At 45.4% G+C, this 23053-nt stretch overlaps 1 protein-coding gene across 1 annotated transcript in view; it reads left to right on the top strand.

Annotated features, from left to right (window-relative positions):
• Nucleotides 1-23053, top strand: part of LAMB3 (laminin subunit beta 3) — a 149626-nt gene that overhangs the window by 82149 nt on the left and 44424 nt on the right. Inside the window, exons 12-13 of the mRNA XM_069633278.1 lie at nt 11131-11327; nt 20098-20194. Coding sequence (XP_069489379.1) covers nt 11131-11327; nt 20098-20194 — 294 coding nt within the window. The remainder of the gene's footprint in view (nt 1-11130; nt 11328-20097; nt 20195-23053) is intronic.

Here is a 23053-nt window from a genome sequence, read left to right as displayed (position 1 = left end):
AACCTTCCAGCCATCCCCTCTTTGTTTTGCTTCTCCTCAGACAGCAGCCTCTCAAGCATTGGCGTTTCAGAAAATTCCACAGCCTGTTTCAGCCTACATTCATCAACACATATCCCAACCCTCGAAGGGTTACGAGGGATGAGAGGCTGGCACATGGGGTACCTATGAACAGTGTGTTTAACAAAGGTAGCGGGCGCCCCTCTCTCGCAAGAACAGACATGATAACCTGTTCGGTGGTTATTAACCACTTGAGAGTTCGCAGCCACTGCTTTTACTCACTGTGCCTTTCACAGATGGGAAATATCCATTTGCATATCAGTCTTTGTCCTGCCCAGGGGCAGTCCAGCACCGAAATACAATGGCAATTCCAATCTGAACGAGAGTACCACCAGCAACCCCATACACGTGTTTCACCCTTGTTGGGGATCATCAGTGAGGTGAAGCTGATGCCTCTCTAAGCACAGTGAGAGGGAGACCACGTCTGGTTGCCCCCAGGAGACCTAGGGTTACCAATCCCAGGTTCCTTAACAAATAGTTTAACAAAGGTAGCGGGCGCCCCTCTCTCGCAAGAACAGACATGATAACCTGTTCGGTGGTTATTAACCACTTGAGAGTTCGCAGCCACTGCTTTTACTCACTGTGCCTTTCACAGATGGGAAATATCCATTTGCATATCAGTCTTTGTCCTGCCCAGGGGCAGTCCAGCACCGAAATACAATGGCAATTCCAATCTGAACGAGAGTACCACCAGCAACCCCATACACGTGTTTCACCCTTGTTGGGGATCATCAGTGAGGTGAAGCTGATGCCTCTCTAAGCACAGTGAGAGGGAGACCACGTCTGGTTGCCCCCAGGAGACCTAGGGTTACCAATCCCAGGTTCCTTAACAAATAGTTTAACAAAGGTAGCGGGCGCCCCTCTCTCGCAAGAACAGACATGATAACCTGTTCGGTGGTTATTAACCACTTGAGAGTTCGCAGCCACTGCTTTTACTCACTGTGCCTTTCACAGATGGGAAATATCCATTTGCATATCAGTCTTTGTCCTGCCCAGGGGCAGTCCAGCACCGAAATACAATGGCAATTCCAATCTGAACGAGAGTACCACCAGCAACCCCATACACGTGTTTCACCCTTGTTGGGGATCATCAGTGAGGTGAAGCTGATGCCTCTCTAAGCACAGTGAGAGGGAGACCACGTCTGGTTGCCCCCAGGAGACCTAGGGTTACCAATCCCAGGTTCCTTAACAAATAGTTTAACAAAGGTAGCGGGCGCCCCTCTCTCGCAAGAACAGACATGATAACCTGTTCGGTGGTTATTAACCACTTGAGAGTTCGCAGCCACTGCTTTTACTCACTGTGCCTTTCACAGATGGGAAATATCCATTTGCATATCAGTCTTTGTCCTGCCCAGGGGCAGTCCAGCACCGAAATACAATGGCAATTCCAATCTGAACGAGAGTACCACCAGCAACCCCATACACGTGTTTCACCCTTGTTGGGGATCATCAGTGAGGTGAAGCTGATGCCTCTCTAAGCACAGTGAGAGGGAGACCACGTCTGGTTGCCCCCAGGAGACCTAGGGTTACCAATCCCAGGTTCCTTAACAAATAGTTTAACAAAGGTAGCGGGCGCCCCTCTCTCGCAAGAACAGACATGATAACCTGTTCGGTGGTTATTAACCACTTGAGAGTTCGCAGCCACTGCTTTTACTCACTGTGCCTTTCACAGATGGGAAATATCCATTTGCATATCAGTCTTTGTCCTGCCCAGGGGCAGTCCAGCACCGAAATACAATGGCAATTCCAATCTGAACGAGAGTACCACCAGCAACCCCATACACGTGTTTCACCCTTGTTGGGGATCATCAGTGAGGTGAAGCTGATGCCTCTCTAAGCACTCTTTCGGTGCTGGACTGCCCCTGGGCAGGACAAAGACTGATATGCAAATGGATATTTCCCATCTGTGAAAGGCACAGTGAGTAAAAGCAGTGGCTGCGAACTCTCAAGTGGTTAATAACCACTGAACAGGTTATCATGCCTTGTTCTGTCGAGAGGGTTGCTGGTGGTACTCTCGTTCAGGTTGGAATTGCCATTGCATTTCGGTGCTGGACTGCCCCTGGGCAGGACAAAGACTGATATGCAAATGGATATTTCCCATCTGTGAAAGGCACAGTGAGTAAAAGCAGTGGCTGCGAACTCTCAAGTGGTTAATAACCACTGAACAGGTTATCATGCCTTGTTCTGTCGAGAGAGGGGCGCCCGCTACCTTTACAAACTAAATTTCAAGGAACCTGGGATTGGTAACCCTAGGTCTCCTGGGGGCAACCAGACGTGGTCTCCCTCTCACTGTGCTTAGAGAGGCATCAGCTTCACCTCACTGATGATCCCCAACAAGGGTGAAACACGTGTATGGGGTTGCTGGTGGTACTCTCGTTCAGGTTGGAATTGCCATTGCATTTCGGTGCTGGACTGCTCCTGGGCAGGACAAAGACTGATATGCAAATGGATATTTCCCATCTGTGAAAGGCACAGTGAGTAAAAGCAGTGGCTGCGAACTCTCAAGTGGTTAATAACCACTGAACAGGTTATCATGCCTTGTTCTGTCGAGAGAGGGGCGCCCGCTACCTTTACAAACTAAATTTCAAGGAACCTGGGATTGGTAACCCTAGGTCTCCTGGGGGCAACCAGACGTGGTCTCCCTCTCACTGTGCTTAGAGAGGCATCAGCTTCACCTTACTGATGATCCCCAACAAGGGTGAAACACGTGTATGGGGTTGCTGGTGCTACTCTCGTTCAGGTTGGAATTGCCATTGCATTTCGGTGCTGGACTGCCCCTGGGCAGGACAAAGACTGATATGCAAATGGATATTTCCCATCTGTGAAAGGCACAGTGAGTAAAAGCAGTGGCTGCGAACTCTCAAGTGGTTAATAACCACTGAACAGGTTATCATGCCTTGTTCTGTCGAGAGAGGGGCGCCCGCTACCTTTACAAACTAAATTTCAAGGAACCTGGGATTGGTAACCCTAGGTCTCCTGGGGGCAACCAGACGTGGTCTCCCTCTCACTGTGCTTAGAGAGGCATCAGCTTCACCTCACTGATGATCCCCAACAAGGGTGAAACACGTGTATGGGGTTGCTGGTGGTACTCTCGTTCAGGTTGGAGTTGCCATTGCATTTCGGTGCTGGACTGCCCCTGGGCAGGACAAAGACTGATATGCAAATGGATATTTCCCATCTGTGAAAGGCACAGTGAGTAAAAGCAGTGGCTGCGAACTCTCAAGTGGTTAATAACCACTGAACAGGTTATCATGCCTTGTTCTGTCGAGAGAGGGGCGCCCGCTACCTTTACAAACTAAATTTCAAGGAACCTGGGATTGGTAACCCTAGGTCTCCTGGGGGCAACCAGACGTGGTCTCCCTCTCACTGTGCTTAGAGAGGCATCAGCTTCACCTCACTGATGATCCCCAACAAGGGTGAAACACGTGTATGGGGTTGCTGGTGGTACTCTCGTTCAGGTTGGAATTGCCATTGCATTTCGGTGCTGGACTGCCCCTGGGCAGGACAAAGACTGATATGCAAATGGATATTTCCCATCTGTGAAAGGCACAGTGAGTAAAAGCAGTGGCTGCGAACTCTCAAGTGGTTAATAACCACTGAACAGGTTATCATGCCTTGTTCTGTCGAGAGAGGGGCGCCCGCTACCTTTACAAACTAAATTTCAAGGAACCTGGGATTGGTAACCCTAGGTCTCCTGGGGGCAACCAGACGTGGTCTCCCTCTCACTGTGCTTAGAGAGGCATCAGCTTCACCTCACTGATGATCCCCAACAAGGGTGAAACACGTGTATGGGGTTGCTGGTGGTACTCTCGTTCAGGTTGGAATTGCCATTGCATTTCGGTGCTGGACTGCCCCTGGGCAGGACAAAGACTGATATGCAAATGGATATTTCCCATCTGTGAAAGGCACAGTGAGTAAAAGCAGTGGCTGCGAACTCTCAAGTGGTTAATAACCACTGAACAGGTTATCATGCCTTGTTCTGTCGAGAGAGGGGCGCCCGCTACCTTTACAAACTAAATTTCAAGGAACCTGGGATTGGTAACCCTAGGTCTCCTGGGGGCAACCAGACGTGGTCTCCCTCTCACTGTGCTTAGAGAGGCATCAGCTTCACCTCACTGATGATCCCCAACAAGGGTGAAACACGTGTATGGGGTTGCTGGTGGTACTCTCGTTCAGGTTGGAATTGCCATTGCATTTCGGTGCTGGACTGCCCCTGGGCAGGACAAAGACTGATATGCAAATGGATATTTCCCATCTGTGAAAGGCACAGTGAGTAAAAGCAGTGGCTGCGAACTCTCAAGTGGTTAATAACCACTGAACAGGTTATCATGCCTTGTTCTGTCGAGAGAGGGGCGCCCGCTACCTTTACAAACTAAATTTCAAGGAACCTGGGATTGGTAACCCTAGGTCTCCTGGGGGCAACCAGACGTGGTCTCCCTCTCACTGTGCTTAGAGAGGCATCAGCTTCACCTCACTGATGATCCCCAACAAGGGTGAAACACGTGTATGGGGTTGCTGGTGGTACTCTCGTTCAGGTTGGAATTGCCATTGCATTTCGGTGCTGGACTGCCCCTGGGCAGGACAAAGACTGATATGCAAATGGATATTTCCCATCTGTGAAAGGCACAGTGAGTAAAAGCAGTGGCTGCGAACTCTCAAGTGGTTAATAACCACTGAACAGGTTATCATGCCTTGTTCTGTCGAGAGAGGGGCGCCCGCTACCTTTACATACCTATGAACAGTGACTAACATACACATTGCAACAGACTACAGCCCGAATACAAATTAGAAAAATGAATTCAGAAAGTATTGAAATATTGTCGCAAGTACAAATACCAGCAACCAAACCGAAAAGAAATGAGTTTATAAGTGTTTTAAGAGATTTGCAAAAGGCAACTATATTCGGGTATGTTCAACGACCCAGAATTTCAAAATACAGGGTCTTCTGTAGAGAAAGTAGGATTTACAAAGAGTACTTTTCATCCATAACAAACGTCTTTGTAGATTGCACCTGCTCCCCAGGTGGGGAGAGCTTGGCCAAAGAACAAGTCACAGATGTGTGTTGCTGCCCAACTCAATGGAACCCATTTTACCTGCTTGAGGGCTGAGTCCATCCAACATTCCGCTGCGAGATCTAACATGGATCACAGTGGCTGCCTTTCTCGCCTGGGTCACAGATCCAGCTGTTCAAACAAGGCCTTTCCAGATGTAAGATGTTCCTACTCCATGTTGGCCTGAATCCAGCAGAGACTTCCGACTTCCAGCCAAGTAAGCGGGTGGGCCCTGGTCAAGCCAGCCTGAACCTCCAACCAGCCTGATGACCATGGAACAGCTCCAAACCAAGTGAGGTTCAAAGTTCAACCAGTTGATATCTGATGGAAACACTATTTTGTTTATAAAATAACTCCTAAAATGTATTTATTTATGACCTGGACCGGGTGTGATTTCGAGGCGAGACTGTTCCACTTCTTATTTGGGGAATTAGGAGTAGAGTGGCTTTTTCCAGGAGTAAGTATGTAGTTCTTTCTCGACTGGCATATCTTTAAGCCAATAAACACATAATATCATTTTCAAAATCAGAATCTTGCTTGGAATTCAAGCAGTCTTTGCAGCTGGCAACTCCCGTAAAGGAAAAGCAGCGCCTATAGCATACACCCCCTCTTCATATCAGGCGGAGCTATAGCAGATCTGGCGGCGCTATAGCAGATCAGGCGGCGCTATAGCAGAGGTCCTCTGTTTGGAACCTGCGGCTTTTGCCACTGGTTGGGCAGGGCAGGCGGCATGAACCGCCAGACACCTGCTTACCAGTTACTCTCTATTTTAATTAGTTTGGGTTTTGGGCTAATATTGGGGAGTAAAATAGGGAGGTGGACCACTTATCTGGGGCACTGGTCCGTACTCCCCCTCCCCACCTCAGGCAAAGGACCAGGCCATCACCAATTGATGACATCATGTGTGACAGACAATAGTTCATAGTTCACTTTCCATTGCTATGTTCCAAATCTACTCTCACAAACTCTACCTTCTGTGTGTCTGGGGGTACAGGGGCAACTATACCATTTACCAATAATGTTGCCAGCACCATGAACCTCATTTTGTTCATGCTCGATAGTAGTTGACAGCATGCTCGTCCTTAGCACTTAAGGGGTTAAATTCTGCGTCACTACATTCAACAAACTTGCAGACAAAAGGTTGCCAGTGACACTTTGCTTTATCGGGGTCCCTGCGAGTCCTTTAACGCCCGGTGAGCAGGTCGTGTGGTTGGCGTTTTCCGATGAGGCCCAGCTGGATGACAGATGAGGAGTTGGGCAAAAGAGACATTCAATTTGTGGAAGCCAGGAGGATCAGAGTCCGCCCTGGAAAGCACCACTTCTGAAAGTGATTATCCGGGCTGTGACTGCTCAGCGGAACGGCTGTACCTGTCACCTCTGAGGGATAGGTTTCATTTCTGTCAGTGAGCGGCACAACGTATCCGAGGCGACTCACGGAGTCCTGCGGGAGTGCTTCAAGGAACGCTTGGCCAACTGCTGTGATAATTTTTGGCAAATATCCAGGCAGAGTTACAATGTAATTATGGAAAAGTAGGTTAGTTACTGCGGCAAAAGTAGCTGTCTGTGGATTGCAATGATATTTTCAAGTTATCCTGGAGTTCTCTGGCCATGTAGAGCTATGAGATCAATTGGGGTATTTTATTCCTTATAATACAGGCTTACAGTACCACTAGCGGGTAGTATAGCTTAGTGGCAACACGCTTGTCTTGGAAGCAAGACGACACAGAGCAACACAGGTTCGAATCCCTGGCCCGTGCTTAGAAACATCTTTGCTATTAAAAGCGTTATAAATAACCAATGGGAACATTTATTGTAGATGGTTTTCCTGGGGGTGCTTGGACCCCAGAGCACCCAGGTACTCTGCCCCCTGGATGTTTCTTAAATTTGCCTCCAAGGAAATAGTCCCCACTCCTACAGATAACCTAGAATAGGAGTCTGAAGCCTGTGGCTCGCTACATGTCCTGGACTGCAACTCCCCTGTTCCCTCACCATTGCTTATGCTGGCTATTTTTGATGGGAGTTGTAGGCCAAAATATTTGGCGATTCAAAGGTTGCAGACACCTGACCTTGAATGTATTATTTAGCTCTGCTGCACACAAGCTCCATCTAAAGATTCACCTGCACCCAGACTCCCACAGACCTAATTTCTGACCCTCTAACTTGCTTCTCTGCTAGAATCTTGCTTTCTCTTATCTGTACCCCCATTCCCCCACCCCTACACCCTGGTTTCTAGTCCTCTTCCTTCATAGATTGGGGTGTGGATCACACTTACGAGAGTACATTACTCCAAATTCCTATAGTGGGAATCGGGCCCAGTGAAAAAGATTTGAACATTAATAATTAGAAATGGACATTGCATTAAGAACACCTTTCTGTTCAAGTTTCTACTGCTGTGTGAAAAATCTCTTTATAGCCTCTGAATATTCTATGCCTCAATAGGGGGCAGTGTGGGCTATGTTTTCACAATTCTTAGCAAGATAACTAGAAAAATGAAAGGCTGCAGTGTGTTATATTATGTTAATCACACATTGCTGAAATGAATGGCGTTTTAATAGTAGGCAAGATTGCAATCACTGCCCATCGCCCTGGCAGTAGGATTGCATTCCCTGGGAATGAGCTGGCCTCTGCGCCATTACATAGCTCTCAACCATTTGTGTTGCAAAGACGGGTGAAATCACCCGATTTTGTTTTTGGCGGGTGAGACGCCCATTGGAATGTATGGGCGTGCAGGAGGCTTGGCGGGTGAGTCAGCCCTTTACAAGGCGGGTGACACCCGCCAAAAGCGTGTGAGTTGAGAGCTATGCCATTATGATCGCACACTTAGTGGTCGACTCACAGAATGAAAGCACCTCTCACCCCCACTTTAGACGCACGATTTCGCCATGATTCACAAGAGGACATGAAAGGGCGAATTACTCACGTTGCCCGGAACACTTGTGATTTGTGAACATGTGCAGCGTGAAGGACCACACCACACGGTGCAGCGGATAGTCGATTTAATTGCACAAGTAAAGTGCGTGTAATTCATTCTCTCTTTTGGTAATCAGATCCACAATTCTGCAGCAGACGCTCAACCCACTACACTGCCCCTGCAGTCCTCTTGGGCAATGTGTCTACCTGGACAGACAAGCTCATAGGGTTAACGCAGTGCCATTTGACTGCAAGGTTTGCTTCATCAAGTTCCCGCCAAAATACAAGTTGAGACTCTAATAGTAAGAATGTGCCTTGACGGCAATTTGTTGGTGATATATGACACTCTGACCTGTAGGTATCTAAGCGCTCTACCAACCAGGGGCGTAGACTTTTTGTTTCCCCGTGGGATACAGGGGGGCCGACGGCTAAAAAAACAAAAACGTCCCATTATAAGTATCAGGACTTTGACAAAAATAGCCTTTCCCGGGGGGTGCCCGAGCACCTGCGTGCCCGGCGCCCCTGCTACCAACCAATGAGAGTGAAACAAACTTAAGGAAAAGTGGTTTTAACTTCACATTGAAAAACGCACCTAAGCTAAGTGACTGGTTTCGCCGAACTGAAGCTGCCAACAGCACATCAAAGCTCTCTTGCTCTTTTACCCGCTCAATCCTACTAACATAACCGCCATCCTTCTGGCATTACAGATCCGCCAGAGAGCCAAGAAACCATGCAGGTGGTAGCCGTGCGCGGTAAAAGAACCTTTAACTTAACATAGCATATCATTTAGTTAACTTTAGAACAAGAATGTCTTGATTCTTTTTTCAAAAGGTCGATGGCTCAGTGATATCGCAAGCTTCCAGCGGGAGCCATTCCAATTTCTAATCGCATGAGTGGTACAGGCCCATCCCAACTGGTTAAAGCGAGTAGCATTAAGAAGAAAAACGGCCCTAGATCTCAGGCCATGGATAGGTCTGTGCATCAATGTTCTGTATAAGATCAATCGAGGTACGAAAGGAAGCGGATAGCGTTCGGTCAATTTATTAGGATCAGCATGGCCAGCAGTGGAGGCAGCTTTTGGTGCCGGGGAGTGGATCATAGGGCAGCAGCGGGGGGTAGGGCAGCACATTGGACACCACGGGAGAGCCAGGGGGCAGCCGGCCCCCCTGTATCTCCCGGGCTCCAGCACTGAGTATGGCCATGCCATAGTCGATAGGGTTGCTGGCTTGGACATAGTGATGGGCAGGAAACGGAGAGATGGATGCAAAATAGGAAGTTCGTATAATGATGTGAGGGAGTCTGTACTAAAGAGGGTATGATTGTTCAGATTCAGTACTAGGTATGGAATCAGAAAAAGTAGGCTGCGGCTCCGGAACAGTTTATAGGTTACTAGTGTCAAAGCCTGTGTACAAGGGCCAAAGTGTGTAAGCAAAGGACTGAAGGACCACTATATATTTCCTAAAGCAGCGGCTCCCTCTGTGGTGACAAGAGACGAAGCGGACAGACTCTAATTTACAGTAGGTTTTCATTCATACAGTAGGACAACTACATGTTTCCTAATGCAACAGCTCCCTCTAGTGGTGACAATATTCGAAGCGGGCAGTCTCTACTGCGCATAACAGGATAGCAGGTGGAAATTGTGATTCTCCAAGTCGCCATTGTACAAAGCAACATATCTAATATCTAATAAGTGTAGCTCTGCGGTTTCTGCTACACTTAGTCTGAGCCTGTTGGCGAAACCACATCCATACGTGAATGGAGCTAAAACAAAATAAGAAACAGAGTAAAGTAAACTGTAACTTGCACAAGCGCATAGTTAAAATGTGAGAAAGCAGAACCCAGTAACAGAGCCCACAGGCCCGGCAGAACAGGCAGAACAGGCAAAACTGCATTGACGCGGCCCTCTTATTCCTATTGGGCACCCAAGAAAGACGTGGCCAAGGGCGACCCACACCGGGTCCAAGCAGTGCATGCTGGGCAATATAATTCCTTATGGTTTTCTCTGCAACTGAGCGATGGAGAGCAAATATGTCTGTGGACCAGAGTATAAGCCAAGTAAGCAGGTAAACAGATATGATAAGCATAAAGCTAAAGGCAGTTAAAAGGATTGACGGAGGAGTATACAATGAACAGCAGTCAGATGGAATCATGTAATACACCCCGGCCTGCCTTTTAGTCGATCACCTAACAGGTTGTATCTTTTTTGTCTGCCTACAATTTGGTGAGACCTCTGGTTCAAGTTTCGCACTGAGAAATGTCAACTGAAATTATAAAGCCTGTGCTATGAAGTACCTTCGGAGCATTGCTAATCTCTATTTGGTGTAATATGCCACAAACACATGATTAAACAATAGGATCCATTTCTGTAAAAATCGCAATATGTTTTATATAATCAACAGTACCAGATTTTCGGTTATAAAGGCACTGGTGCACTTTCTAGAATTTATATTACCTTGTGAATTTTTTTTATGAACAGTCATATTAATAACTGGTTGAATGTACATGAGTTGATGTGGTTTTCTATCTTTTGAGATTTCTTAATAGGGTAACCTGTGCTGAAGTAATTGTATTATTCTGCAAATTGTGGTATTTGTTGTCGTTCAGCTTTCTTTACTATATGTCCTTAAGTGTATGTTAACCATGTATTGGGACCTTTTTATGGAATTATCATGTAATTTTGAAAAGTTGATTCTATTCAGCTATAACAAAATAATAATAAAAAAAAAATATATATATATATATATATATATATATATATATATATATATATATATATATATATTTCTGCTATGGAACAGGAAGTTGTAAATTGCTCCCCCGCATGGTAGGTTAAGGGAAAATATATTGTTTTACATTTTGAAATCAATTGTGATTAATGCTCCACAGAGGTTTTCTTTTGCCCTCTGAATGAGAACTTGGACATGGCTTTAATTCTAGTAATTGTTGTAACGTGGACCTGTTTATTACCATATATTAATGATGCAATAGCAGTTTCTTAACTTTAGAGGGCGCCAGCATCATCCCAGTCCCACGCCTTGATGTATGTGTCGGTGTAGTCTCCGGCTGCCATTTTGGAAGGTGCTTCTAACCTGCCTCTCTTTTCATTCACCAGGATGTCCATGCGATACCCGGGGGGCACGTCCGGACATCCCATGCCACCCCGAGGCTGGCCGATGCACTTGCCTCCCCAATGTGATAGGGCAGAGGTGTGACCAGTGTGCCACCAACCACTGGAACCTGGCAAGTGGCCTGGGCTGCCAAAAATGCAACTGCGACCCACAGAACTCCTATAGTGCCCAGTGCAACCAGGTAAGGCAACCAACACATTCCACCACAATCCATTAGACGCGGCATGATGAAAGAGAGCAACTTCTACAGAACCAGGGTTCTTTCCTACTTTTGACCAAGTCATTTTATACACCTACGCAATTGGTTGATCAACTTCACGGGCAGTGTACTCCTTGAAGGTCGAAAAGTGCTGAATATACACATGGTGCTGTGCATAGGGTCAAGAGACCAGAATTATGTAAGAGTGTGCTTAATGTGAGCTGTTTTACTTCTCCATGGCTCACGTGATTCTTTCTACCCTCATAGAGTGAATGTGACCCTTTCTACCTATCTCTATGGTTCATGTGACTGCTTCTACCTCTCTATGGTACATGTGACCCTTTCTACCTATCTCTGTGGGTTATGGAACTCCTTCTACCATTTATAGGGTGCATGTGCCACTTTATACCTATCTCCATGGTTCATGTGACTGCTTCTACCTCTCCATGGTGCATGTGACCCTTTATGTCTATCTCTATGGGTTATGGAACTCCTTCAACCATTTATAGCATGCATGTGCCTCTTTCTACCTACTCTATGGTCCATGCGACTGCTTCCACCTCTATATGGTGCATGTGACCCTTTCTACCTATATCTATGATTCATGTGACTCCTTCTACCTCTCTCTGGTGCATGCAACTATTTTTCTATCTCTCTATGTTTCCTGTGACTCTTTCTACCTCTCTATGGTGCATGCAACACTTTCTACCTATCTCTATAGTTCTTGGGGCTCATCTGCCCCTCTATGGTCCATGAGACCCTTTCTGCCTATCTCCATTGGTGATGCGACTCTTTCTACCTCTGCATGGTGCATGCAACCCTTTCTGCCGCTCAATGGTTCATGTGACTCTTTCTACCTGTCTATGCTGCATGTGACCCTTTATGCCTATCTCTATGTTTCATGGACCCATTCTACCCTATGGTGCTTGTGGCCCTTTGTACTTGTCTCCATGTTATGTTATGTTAATTTTTCTTATACCGCGCACCATAACCATTGGCGTGGTCTCCAGGTGCTCACATGGCTCTGCAAGAAAGAGGGGAGGGCGGGTTAATGAGGGCAGATTGATAGGATGGATACAGAACCATGAGGAACTGGCGCCTGTGTGTGTTGGCACTGATGAGTTGATTGCATTCGTGAGGGTAAGCCCCAGTGTCTGGGATTGATTGTTGTATGCACAGGTTTGTTATGTTGAGTGTGTGTTTGTGTGTTTCATTTGTAGTTTGGCTGGTAGTTCTGATCGTGCACACTGGCTTGTTGTTTCTGGATGGGTAAGGTCTGGTGCCTGGGATTGTTTGTTGTGTGCAAATGTTAGCTTTGTTGGGTGTGTTATTGTGTGTAGTTTGGCTACTCCATAGGGCGTGTATAGTACTTGGGAGGTATGTATGGAGGGGAGGTGGAACAGGGTGGTTAGTAACCTGGCTACTCTTAAAGTTCTTCCAAGTGTGTCCTCAGTGCCCATCCAGCTGCAACACAATGGTACTCTCCAATTCATCCAAGTGCAATACACTTTGCATCCACACAACCCCTCGAGGCTCAACACACTCGTTACTCCCACAAATTCCTGCAAGTACAATACATCAGCGGAGTTGTGAGGAGAGTTGGAGTCTGCAGGAGTCCCTACAGTCTTTCTCCCCCATCTACTACCACTGTGGGAGGACTAAAAATCTCCCCCCAGAGTGAAGTTATGAGGAGAGTTGGAGTCTGCAGGAGTCCGCGGGATCCGCGGAGCGCGAACATGTGATTTATGGAGCCTAATGGGAAACCTTTAAGACAAACAAAGCACCCAGAGAGGAAAAGTGTAAGAAAGGACCAGCTGGATGATCTAGCCACAGACATGGACATGGACTCGGAGCAGAGTCGCCGTCGGCTTAGAAGCACCAAAAACACTAAGACTATAGCAAGGGTGCTAAATTCGAAAGACTTCCACAGTGACAACATGACCCAAACAAGTTCGGGTCAGTCTCCGAGCTATATGCCCCACGGCGTGCTGAGGACTGAAGACAAAAACCATGAAAATCAGGAGACACAAGATAAAAACGGAGACAGCGGCGACACAAGTCACTCACCCTCATGAGACGCGTGTAGTATTGCGTGCAGCGCTCAGCCAACTGCCAACATGGCGAGCAGGTCTCTGACGGGGGCGGCGGAAGGGTGGCCTCTGTCAGACCTTGAGCAGCGCTGCACAGCAAATGACGACGCCAGTGGGGGGGTTTGTGGGGGTGCCAGTATGTCGGCACTCACGTCGCCTGCCTTTCCAGCCCTTCCTGGAGCTGCGCTGGTGCCGACGATCGCGTGCGCGTCATCGAAGGGGGCAGAGTCAGTTCTCCATGAGAGCGGTAGCTCTCCGAGCGCAGCCGTCATAGCTGCCGAAGGCACCCGAAACCAGCCAGTGGATGCGGAAAGTTCCCAAGAAACGGCAAACTCAAATCCAATTCAGCATTTGAATCAACACATAGAAAAGAATAAAATGTGTACCATGGCCGTAGTGCAAATCCAATTCAGCATTTGAATCAACACATAGAAAAGAATAAAATGTGTACCATGGCTTTAGTGCACACGGAGCCTAGGCCTGCACAGAACATTGTCCCTTTGTCCACAGAAAAGAGCCTGCAAAAGTCCATAGGTCTCATTCAATACATCAGCTGCTCCCACAAGGCCCTCTGTGCGCAGCAAGAATTACCCACACAAAGTGTGCTGCTTGGTGCAGCAAGATTAAACAACTAATGTGAAGCATGGCCAATCTTCACAATTCTTTCTAAATGTGACGCATGGCTAATTTTCCCAGTTCTTTCTAAATGTGACGCATGGCTAATCGTCACAGTTCTTTTTAAAGTGATGCATGGCTAATCTTCACAATTCTTTATTAATTTTGAATTTTGAATTTTGAATTATTTATATTGTGCACTGAATGAAACTAATAGTATTTCTAAATTCTTTCAAAATGTGACGCATTGCTAATCTTCACAGTTCTTTCAAAATGTGACACACGGTTAATCTTCACAATTCTTTCGAAATGTGACACACGGCTAATCTTCACGATTCTTTCGAAATGTGACACATGGCTAATCTTTACAAGAGCAACACATTGCTTACCCCCAGAATTCTTCCGATTGCAACACACGACCCACTTCCAAAATTCACCCAGGTGCAATACACTGCCAGCCCGAGATATAATCTAAGCGCAACAATGGCTACCTAAGGAGCATAACTAGAGCGCCCAAAGAGGAAGTTATCAGCAGCTGGTATTATTGTACAAATAGGAATAAAAGAAGCAGGGTATTACCAGAGCACAGTAATGGCTGTGCTCTCTGCCCATACCACCTTACCTGAGTTGTACCTGTAGTGTGTTCCATCAGGCATCCATGGGCAAACTGGGGCAAACAAGGAGTGGGGGCTGCACAGAAGGGAGCAGCCCTTTGCCGTGACACTTAGCCGGCTGCCCGGTCAAGGCTGCTCTGGAAAGTTTCCAGAAGATGGTAGCTTCTGGTCATGTGATGCTAGATAACAGCCAATCAGGCCGAGCAGGACAGGCAATCAGTGGGGGGAAGGCAGACCAAAACACTATTGGGCCACTAGCCATGCACAAATACTTTTTTTCTTTATTTCCCTTTTTTGAAGGATTTTATCCCACTATTGTGGCTATAGTAACAAAGGACTACAAATAATTGTGGTTATCTGTAGTCATCGGATAACCATGTTTATTGGGAACAACAGTGAGGGAAAACAAAAATTCCCTGCCTTCCCAGTCACTCATCAAGTGCCACTCTACTCCTGCCCTGCTTCCCCCCACCCCCATTAACTTATGTCTCCCTTCCTACCCCTCTCTATGGCCACCAAACCCACGTTGGTCTGTGTGATGCACTTTCATTGCCGCTCACTTTTTCTTCTGCAGCTGCAATTATCCTGCTGAATAACCGTGACTACAGGAAATTGTTCATGCTCTTAACCTTGTCCCTAGCCCTCCTCCAATTCCTCAATTTCATGTTGGTGGCCACCTCTAGCCTGATGCCATTTAATTGTTTTTCTTCCTCAAAGTGGCATGTTTCTGCCTTTTTGTTTTTGGGTAGCCGTGGGGATAACCGCTGTTATCTCTTGCGTCGGAAAAAAAGGTGTTAAAAGAGGGTAGGTATTCATTTCTGAAAAGTCTCTCTGCTGGAAAGCACCAAGGAAGATATCACCATCATTTTCGGATAAGTGGGCACCCTCTTCTCCGTCAAATATTTAAAAAAATTACTGGATGCAATAACCCCTACTGTGCCACACCCCTGGAACTCGAGTCAATGCTTCGTGCCCAAGTTGGTTCATACCTGGTCCAGTTAAAACCAGCGGTTTTCACTGTGCAGTCTTTAAAAAATTGGCCTTTTCGTCTATGGGAAAATGAATGGGAACTAGCACAAAGGTGTGATTTTTTGTTATCTTAATAACTTTCTATTTTTTAACTGATCTTTCCCAAGATTTCCAGTCTGGGAGTTGGGTGGGGGGGGGGGATTGCTGGGTTGTGCTTACACATCATGTTGTGGATTTCCTACGGTACTCAACATGCAACTTAATGCCAAACTATAATAATTTGAGATGTGGTAAAGACATAGACAGCACTAGAATTAAAACATGTCTGGCCCATCAGAATAAGTATGAATGGGTAGGAGGATTCACACTGGAGACCAATGAATGCCTGTGATTTGACAGGCACCTGGGAAACTGGCAACATGGGGTGGCCTGATCATAATTATTTGTGGTCTCATTCTGATTTTGGGAATGCTGTAAACATTTGGTGGCATTTCTGTTAAAGACATTGTATTGTTTTCTGGAAACATCACACTGTGTGATTGTTTTTAAAGTAGAAGATGTACCACTGGTCAAGTTCTAGTAGATCCTCCACTTTAAAGACAAAGGTTATCACTCGCATCGGAAAAAAAAAGATGTCGGATTTTCATTTCTGAAAAGTCTCTCTGCTGCGAAAAACCATGGGAGATATCTCTATAAGTTTGGTAGAAGGAGGCACCCCCTTCTCCCACAAATATGTTAAGAAGTACTGGACACAATAACCCCTACTCTGCCCCCCCACACTTCCCCTAGGAATTCAAGTCAATGCTTCGTGCCCAAGTTGTTTCCTACCAGGCCCAATTTCATATAGCATTTTTCGCTATGCGGTCCGGGAAATATTTGTCTTTTCTGTCTATGAGAAAATGACTGGGACTAGGCCAAAGGGTTGTTTTTTGTTATCTTAATAACTTTTTTATTTTCTAGCTGATCTTTTCCAAAATGTCCAGTCTGGGGGTGGTGAGGGATGGGGTTCAGTGCTTACAATTTTGTCTGCAAAGTATCAGCCCAAACCGTCATACACATAAAATGTTATTAGCAAAATAAAATGTGTATTTCCTATGGTACTCAACATGTAACTTAACTACAGTGTGGCGACCGCAACACTATAATAATTTGAGATGTGATGGAGACATAACCAGCACTAGAATTGAAACATGGTTGGCACATCAGAAGAAGTATGACCGGGTAGGAAGAACAAACCTGGAGACCAATTAGTGCCTGTGAGTTCATGAGCACCTGGGAAACTAGTGACATAGGGTGCCACAATCATAATTATGTGGGGACTCATTGTGATTTTGGGGGATGCTGTTAAGATTGAATGGCATTTCTGTTAAAGACATTGTATTTGGTGGTAACAGAATTACTCTCAGTGTTTTCCTGGAACACCACACGGTGAGATTGATGTTAAGGTGGGGGTTTGCCTTCGGGCTGTTTCGAGTGAATCCCCCACATTAAACAGGGAGGGATATAGTGGGTGGCATGAAAGTCTGGGGCAATTCCTCCATGTCCCCTGCGGGGTCCTATGGACTCCATGAATAGGGACTAACGCTACCTACCATGTGCCAGAGGTTTTGCCAGACCGAACGGCGGTATCAGTAAATTGGGTTTGACAGTAATTCCTGCATCATAGTGAGGCTGTTAGGGTATCTATAGTTTTCTGCAGGTAGGGAAGAGCCGCATTCGCTTTTATCTTTCTTGCTGAAGGCAGTGACTAATGTGTTTGGCTATAGTATAGCCCTCAAAGCTATGTGAGAAAAGTTATTTTTGTAAAAAAAACATACTTGCATACATTGATCTGGAGAGTACGAAGACATGTTGGTCGGTATTTCAGTCTTTCGCTTTTTGTAGAACAGCACAGACATCACGGCCAAAAAATGGTATCAAATATGCTTGCACGGCCATACAACCTCTTTACTCACACTTGGGGTGTCCATGACTAGTTCTTGAGATTGAAATCTACTCCAGGATTTCTTCCGCTCCACACAATTTGCATTTTTAATAGAGCGACCCTTAAAGGGTTTCTGAAAGGGAGCTCTTTGCATAGACAACTGTGTAGACTTTGTGCATTTTGGGCACTCGTATGCAAGATTTGAGGACCACAAAATCAAACTGTATACTATCCCTGGAAAATAGACAAAGTGTTATTTTATTATGGAAAACATAACTGAAATATTTCAGAAACTTCATAAAGCCATGAATATGTTGCACAAGAATAAAAGGAGAACACCTTTTATTCCGTGTGTTATTTACTTTTAGGGATTTGTGTGGAAAACGATGTGGGATGAAAGACACATTATAGGACGCATGTTAAAATGAAAGCAGAGTGAGCAGCAAACATGCAGTGGACTTGGTATTGTCATGTTTATAGGACTGTATGTGCCCACTGCTGCAGCATTAATTCCTAAACGTGGGCCTTGTTATTCGCCTATGGGCGGAGTCCAGTGATTAATAAGAGAGCTGTCTGTGATCAGCAAAGGGTGAAATGGTGTTACATGCCACTGCTTCGGGAGCAGATGATCGCAGACTTTTTTTTTTTATTAGCTGAGGTGAATTAAAGCTTAAAGGGGAACTTGTTTTAAAGTTCCCAACTTCTGCAGAAATGGCTAAATCCCCCCGAAAGGCAGGAGTAATTCTGCTTGAAAGTAGTGCGGCTGAAAAAGGGATTTGCCCAGCGCACTGACCCGGGACTGAGCGAATTCAGGTCACAAATCCAATTTAATAGAGAGGCAAAAAAGGTCTGTGCTGCCAAGGACCTCTAATCCTCCAAAGGAAGAGTTATTTTCTGAGCTGTCTCGAGCCCTGAAAAAGACTCAAGACCTGAATAGTGCTTCGGGAATTAGCAGAGGGGGCGCTATGCTGGAGGATTCCAAATGCATCTGTTGCCCAGGTCCTGCTGTTTGAGGCTGACTTGCTCCCAAATCCAGGAAATATTTGAAAGCAAACAATGGGATTTTGTGAGTTCCAAAGTGAAGCACGGCATGGATTTAAGAACTGCCCACCTCAATGTATATTAATATATTTCCATTTTCGCTGGGTCTGGCAAGAAGGAGGACTGGCTCGCTCAAAAGTGTGATTATATGATGATCGGAAATGGACTCACAGGAAGTCACTTGTCCACGTGACAGGAAGTTATGAAAAGCATCACATCACATTTCAGCAAGTCATTGAATGCTCGTATGTCTGCTTACTTGAAACACGTGATACAAATGGTCCATTGTTCATAGCCTGTCAAGGTGCCTGCTTCTCTAAGAATACAACACACAACACACATCATACCTCTAAAAAGTGGAAAATGATATATATATATATATATATGTTTCCTGTAGCGTCTCATGATACTTTACAATAGGTATTAGGCTTCAGGTTACTGAGCTTAATATTTTCCCCCTAGAAGATGGGGGCCATTAAAGCGTGTTTTATAACATGAGCTCCCTTTACTGAGAGGTGGAGGAGATAAAGGCTGGGAGGGCAATGTCGCAGGTGGAAAATGGTCTCTTTATTTAACAGAAAATTAAAACTGTAGGCCATGTTCAATTATTTCATTTAACCCCTTAAGTGCCAAGGACGAGTATGCCCGTCTTTTTTGCATAGATTTGCATAATAGCCTGACAGTTCTTAAAAAACAATAGCAATGGTAAGGAAAACATTAATGCATCATAGCAGTAGGGCCAGCCCGAGATAGTTTGCGAACATCAGCGCAGTGTCACCCTGTGATGATGTCATGATATACAATTCTTGAAATTGACGTTTTTTGCAATATTTTGCATAATTACTAGGTGAGAGTTGAAACCAAGAACGTGATTTTGAGCATCGTAAGAAAGTACACCAACGGGAGTATGCCACTAACGAAAATGTGAAAAACGAACAGAGCATACACTTTCCTCTTGAAATTGTTTTGGAAATGCACAGGTTACTTTATTCTCAAAGGGGACCAGGGCACTTTGGAAGAGGGGAGGGTGGACAGCAACCCAAGTGCTGGCCGACGCCTCCCATACACTGCAAGTGGGTGGCTCTCAATGCTAACGTATGACGGGGTCCCGCTACCCTGTGCATCCTAGGAATGCGTTTCTTAAGGGGCTAGTCACCATGAAATGCTAAAAAAAGAAAAGAAACAACATTTCTATCCATGATTGAGAGATAGAAATGCAAGTAGAGAGCGATTCCACTTGCAAATAAAAATGCATGCGAGGTATGACTCTGTCACGCAATGCGCACTCCCTTTGCCTGTTCCGTTCATGCACAGGGACATGTCTTTGCTTTCTGTACATATTGCACACATTCAAAGGTCCTTTCAGAGTAGGGTGTGTCTATTTTTGGCTCAAATGATGACGTGTACCTGCCCAATTGCCCCAACATTGCTTTTGTGAATTTTCCCCCAATATCTTTTTACGAATGGTTTCCTCTAACAGGCTTATTTTCTTTGAATAGGTCACAGGCCACTGTCTCTGTAAGGAAGGGTTTGGAGGCACATCCTGTACCGAGTGCGGCGACAGGTTCTATGGAACAGTGAGAACCGGATGCAGAGGTACGTGCCAACGTGATGTGAATGGCCAATGAATCTGTCTGGACAGGGGTCTTGAACTCTTCCATGGATTGTCATAAATAGGGGTTGCAATGTTCCTCTACTCTAAGAAATTGCCCGCATTTTACAGCTCTAAAAATGTCTCATATCATCCAAATGTGGACTCCAGGTTTTAGATGGGACAGTGGCACCTTGAGAATAAAGGAAGAGCCTGAATGATGAGTTACGGTCCTTGCAATGGGGCCTGCAACCTGTGTTTTGGACTACAACTACCATGATATCTCACCATTGACTATCTGGGTTCGGAATGATAGGTGATGTAGTCCTAAACATCTGTACAGCGATATGTTGCTGGAGGACTGATATGCATGTAAGAGAGTGAGCGCCAGAGGGATAGCTTTCATTTGTTTTACTGTGTTGGCCACAGTTAATTCTAAGAGTTGATACCAAGAAGACAACAGGTTGATAACTTAGGCTTACAAAGTCATTTATTTGCAAGCTTTCACAATCTTCAGATCACTTAATATGGGATATATATATAGAGAGAGATTTTGGCAATCCACCAGTTAGATAGCTCAGGGGTTAGGTGTTCACCTATGATATGCCCCAAGACTGCCCTTTAAAAGTTAATATCAGTATAGTGCTTAGAAGTGGCAAATTTGGGATAAAGCCTTTGTAATAACCTGTATTATTATTAGAATTATTCAAAGTGCAATTTAAAACACACAATGTTGACCTATGAAGCTACACATACCTTTTAAAGATGACTCTACAAAAGGCAAGACAAATATATTGTCACTTTTTAGGTTGAGGAATTGTGAGAAAGTTCGTAATTACGAAACAATGTGAATACAATACATTGGGCCTCATTACAATTTTGGCGGTAGCCATGCCGCTATTGGCGGGATGGCTGCCGCCAAAATCTGGTCCGGGTTCCCAGAATTAGGAATTACAGGGCCATTCCGAGTTCGGAGGGGCCGGTAATTCCTCCCTTTGGGAACCCGGACCCGGCCCTTCCCCATTCCCATTTCAGCCCCCATAGGGCTGAATGGGAATGGGAGTGGGAGCAAACAACGGGCCGATTACGAGCGGCCCGTTGTTTGCTCCCTCTTCCCCCCGCGGGACCCGCTCTGCACGTCTGCTGAAACCAGACGTGCAGACCGGGTCCCGCGAGGGGACCTCGTAATCAGGCGGTATGGGGTTGACGGCGCTGGCACCTTTACCGGCGCCGTTAACCCCTTACCGCCTGACTTGTGATGAGGCCCATAGTGTACAAAAGACACACTTCCATTGTTAAAAAAAAGGATCTTAGCGACTAAATCATGAGTTGGCGAAAATCTATTAGGGAAATTAAAGTACTTGAAATTCCATGATTTTTTAATCTTGCTGGTGGATCGATCGATCTATTGAGGATACACTTGAATGTCCATTATCAGCAAGACCCCTGATGCATATCTGCTGTGCAGCGACACATTTCCACAGATTCTAGAACAAACCCACTTCACACCTGGATTATTCCAATTCTTCATCGCTTGTCCTGTAACAAAGCAGTCTTCTCATTTGCTGAATTAAGTGTATATTTTAGAATTTAAACAATGGCACATATACTTTTCATGGATAAGGGCCATTTAACAAAGCGGCAAATTCTTCAGCAAATCATTGGCCTCTTCACAACAATTGATGAACTCAATCAATTTTTCCCGTCTGAAAGCCGAACCATGATATATGTCGGATCAGCTGCAATTCACAATTATAACTTAACAACATAATGTTAGCATCATTTAAAAAATATTCCCTTGGAACAGTTCAAAAACTTCCTAAAAGTCAGACGCAGTTCACAGAAATAAGTTCCTCCCACACTATACTACATACATGATGTTAAAAGTCTTTCCTCCCAACTTCAAATTTCTCAGTCCTCCTTCCTTTACCATTTGGCTTGAACCTCGTAAGGATTTTACACAAAATCTTTTAACAGTATCGCAGTGGGACTTTTTATGTAAGGACTGGTAGAATTCTTCTCTCCTTATGTATTTATGTATTTATGTATGTATGTATTTATTTATTTAGACATTTGTATAGCACACCTAACCCAGAGGCATATGGGTGCTCCTTGAAACTAAGATATTAAGATTCAATTCCCCGATGAGTTGGGCCGTCCCAACACACGCAGATACGCTTTATTAATGTATGGTTCATTTGAGTGCGGCTGCTCCTTTACTGAAAACCTTTAGAGCGATGGTCTTGTTACCTTTTGTTGGTTATTCTGGAAAAGTTAGGCTCAGATGATCAAACGCATTCCTTTTTTAAAATCTCATATACCACTCCAGGGAAGGCTGGTCACAGAGTGAAATAAATAACACAACAACACCCTGGTCATTCCCTTCACATAAAATAATGAAAAAATAAAATCAGTTCACACTTTATTGGGTGAATGAACATTGTTTATGGAATGTAGGCCTAGGACATTTATAATTTAAAGCACAAGCTAAACATGAAATACGCGAGTTCTTGGAAGCATGTCAAGCCTCCACTCACTTGGCTTGGGAGGAGATACCTTCTGGAGGATAACTCAATGTTGACTTGGAAAGAGCAGGCATTGGAACAGAAACGCTGCTTCAATGCTTGATCAAACTGTGTGATCCGGTACAAATCACTTCATCTGTCTGTGCCTCAGTGGGTTTATCTTCTATAAACCTCCAGTGAGAAGAAAACGATTACATTCACAGCATGTTGTGCAATAAAACACAATGTGTTCACTCTCATTGTATTCTGCCCCCGCCTGCCCAGGCACTGCCTTCATACCTAATCCATCGACTTCTTAGGTTTTTCTCCCTTCCAATGAGCAGCTGAGTAGCGTTGGTG

Source organism: Ambystoma mexicanum, chromosome 13 (genome assembly GCF_040938575.1).
Source record: "Ambystoma mexicanum isolate Mex_15411 chromosome 13, UKY_AmexF1_1, whole genome shotgun sequence".
NCBI lineage: Eukaryota > Metazoa > Chordata > Amphibia > Caudata > Ambystomatidae > Ambystoma > Ambystoma mexicanum.
The sequence above is the reverse complement of the archived record's forward strand: the minus strand, read 5'-3'. Positions and strand labels throughout refer to the sequence as shown.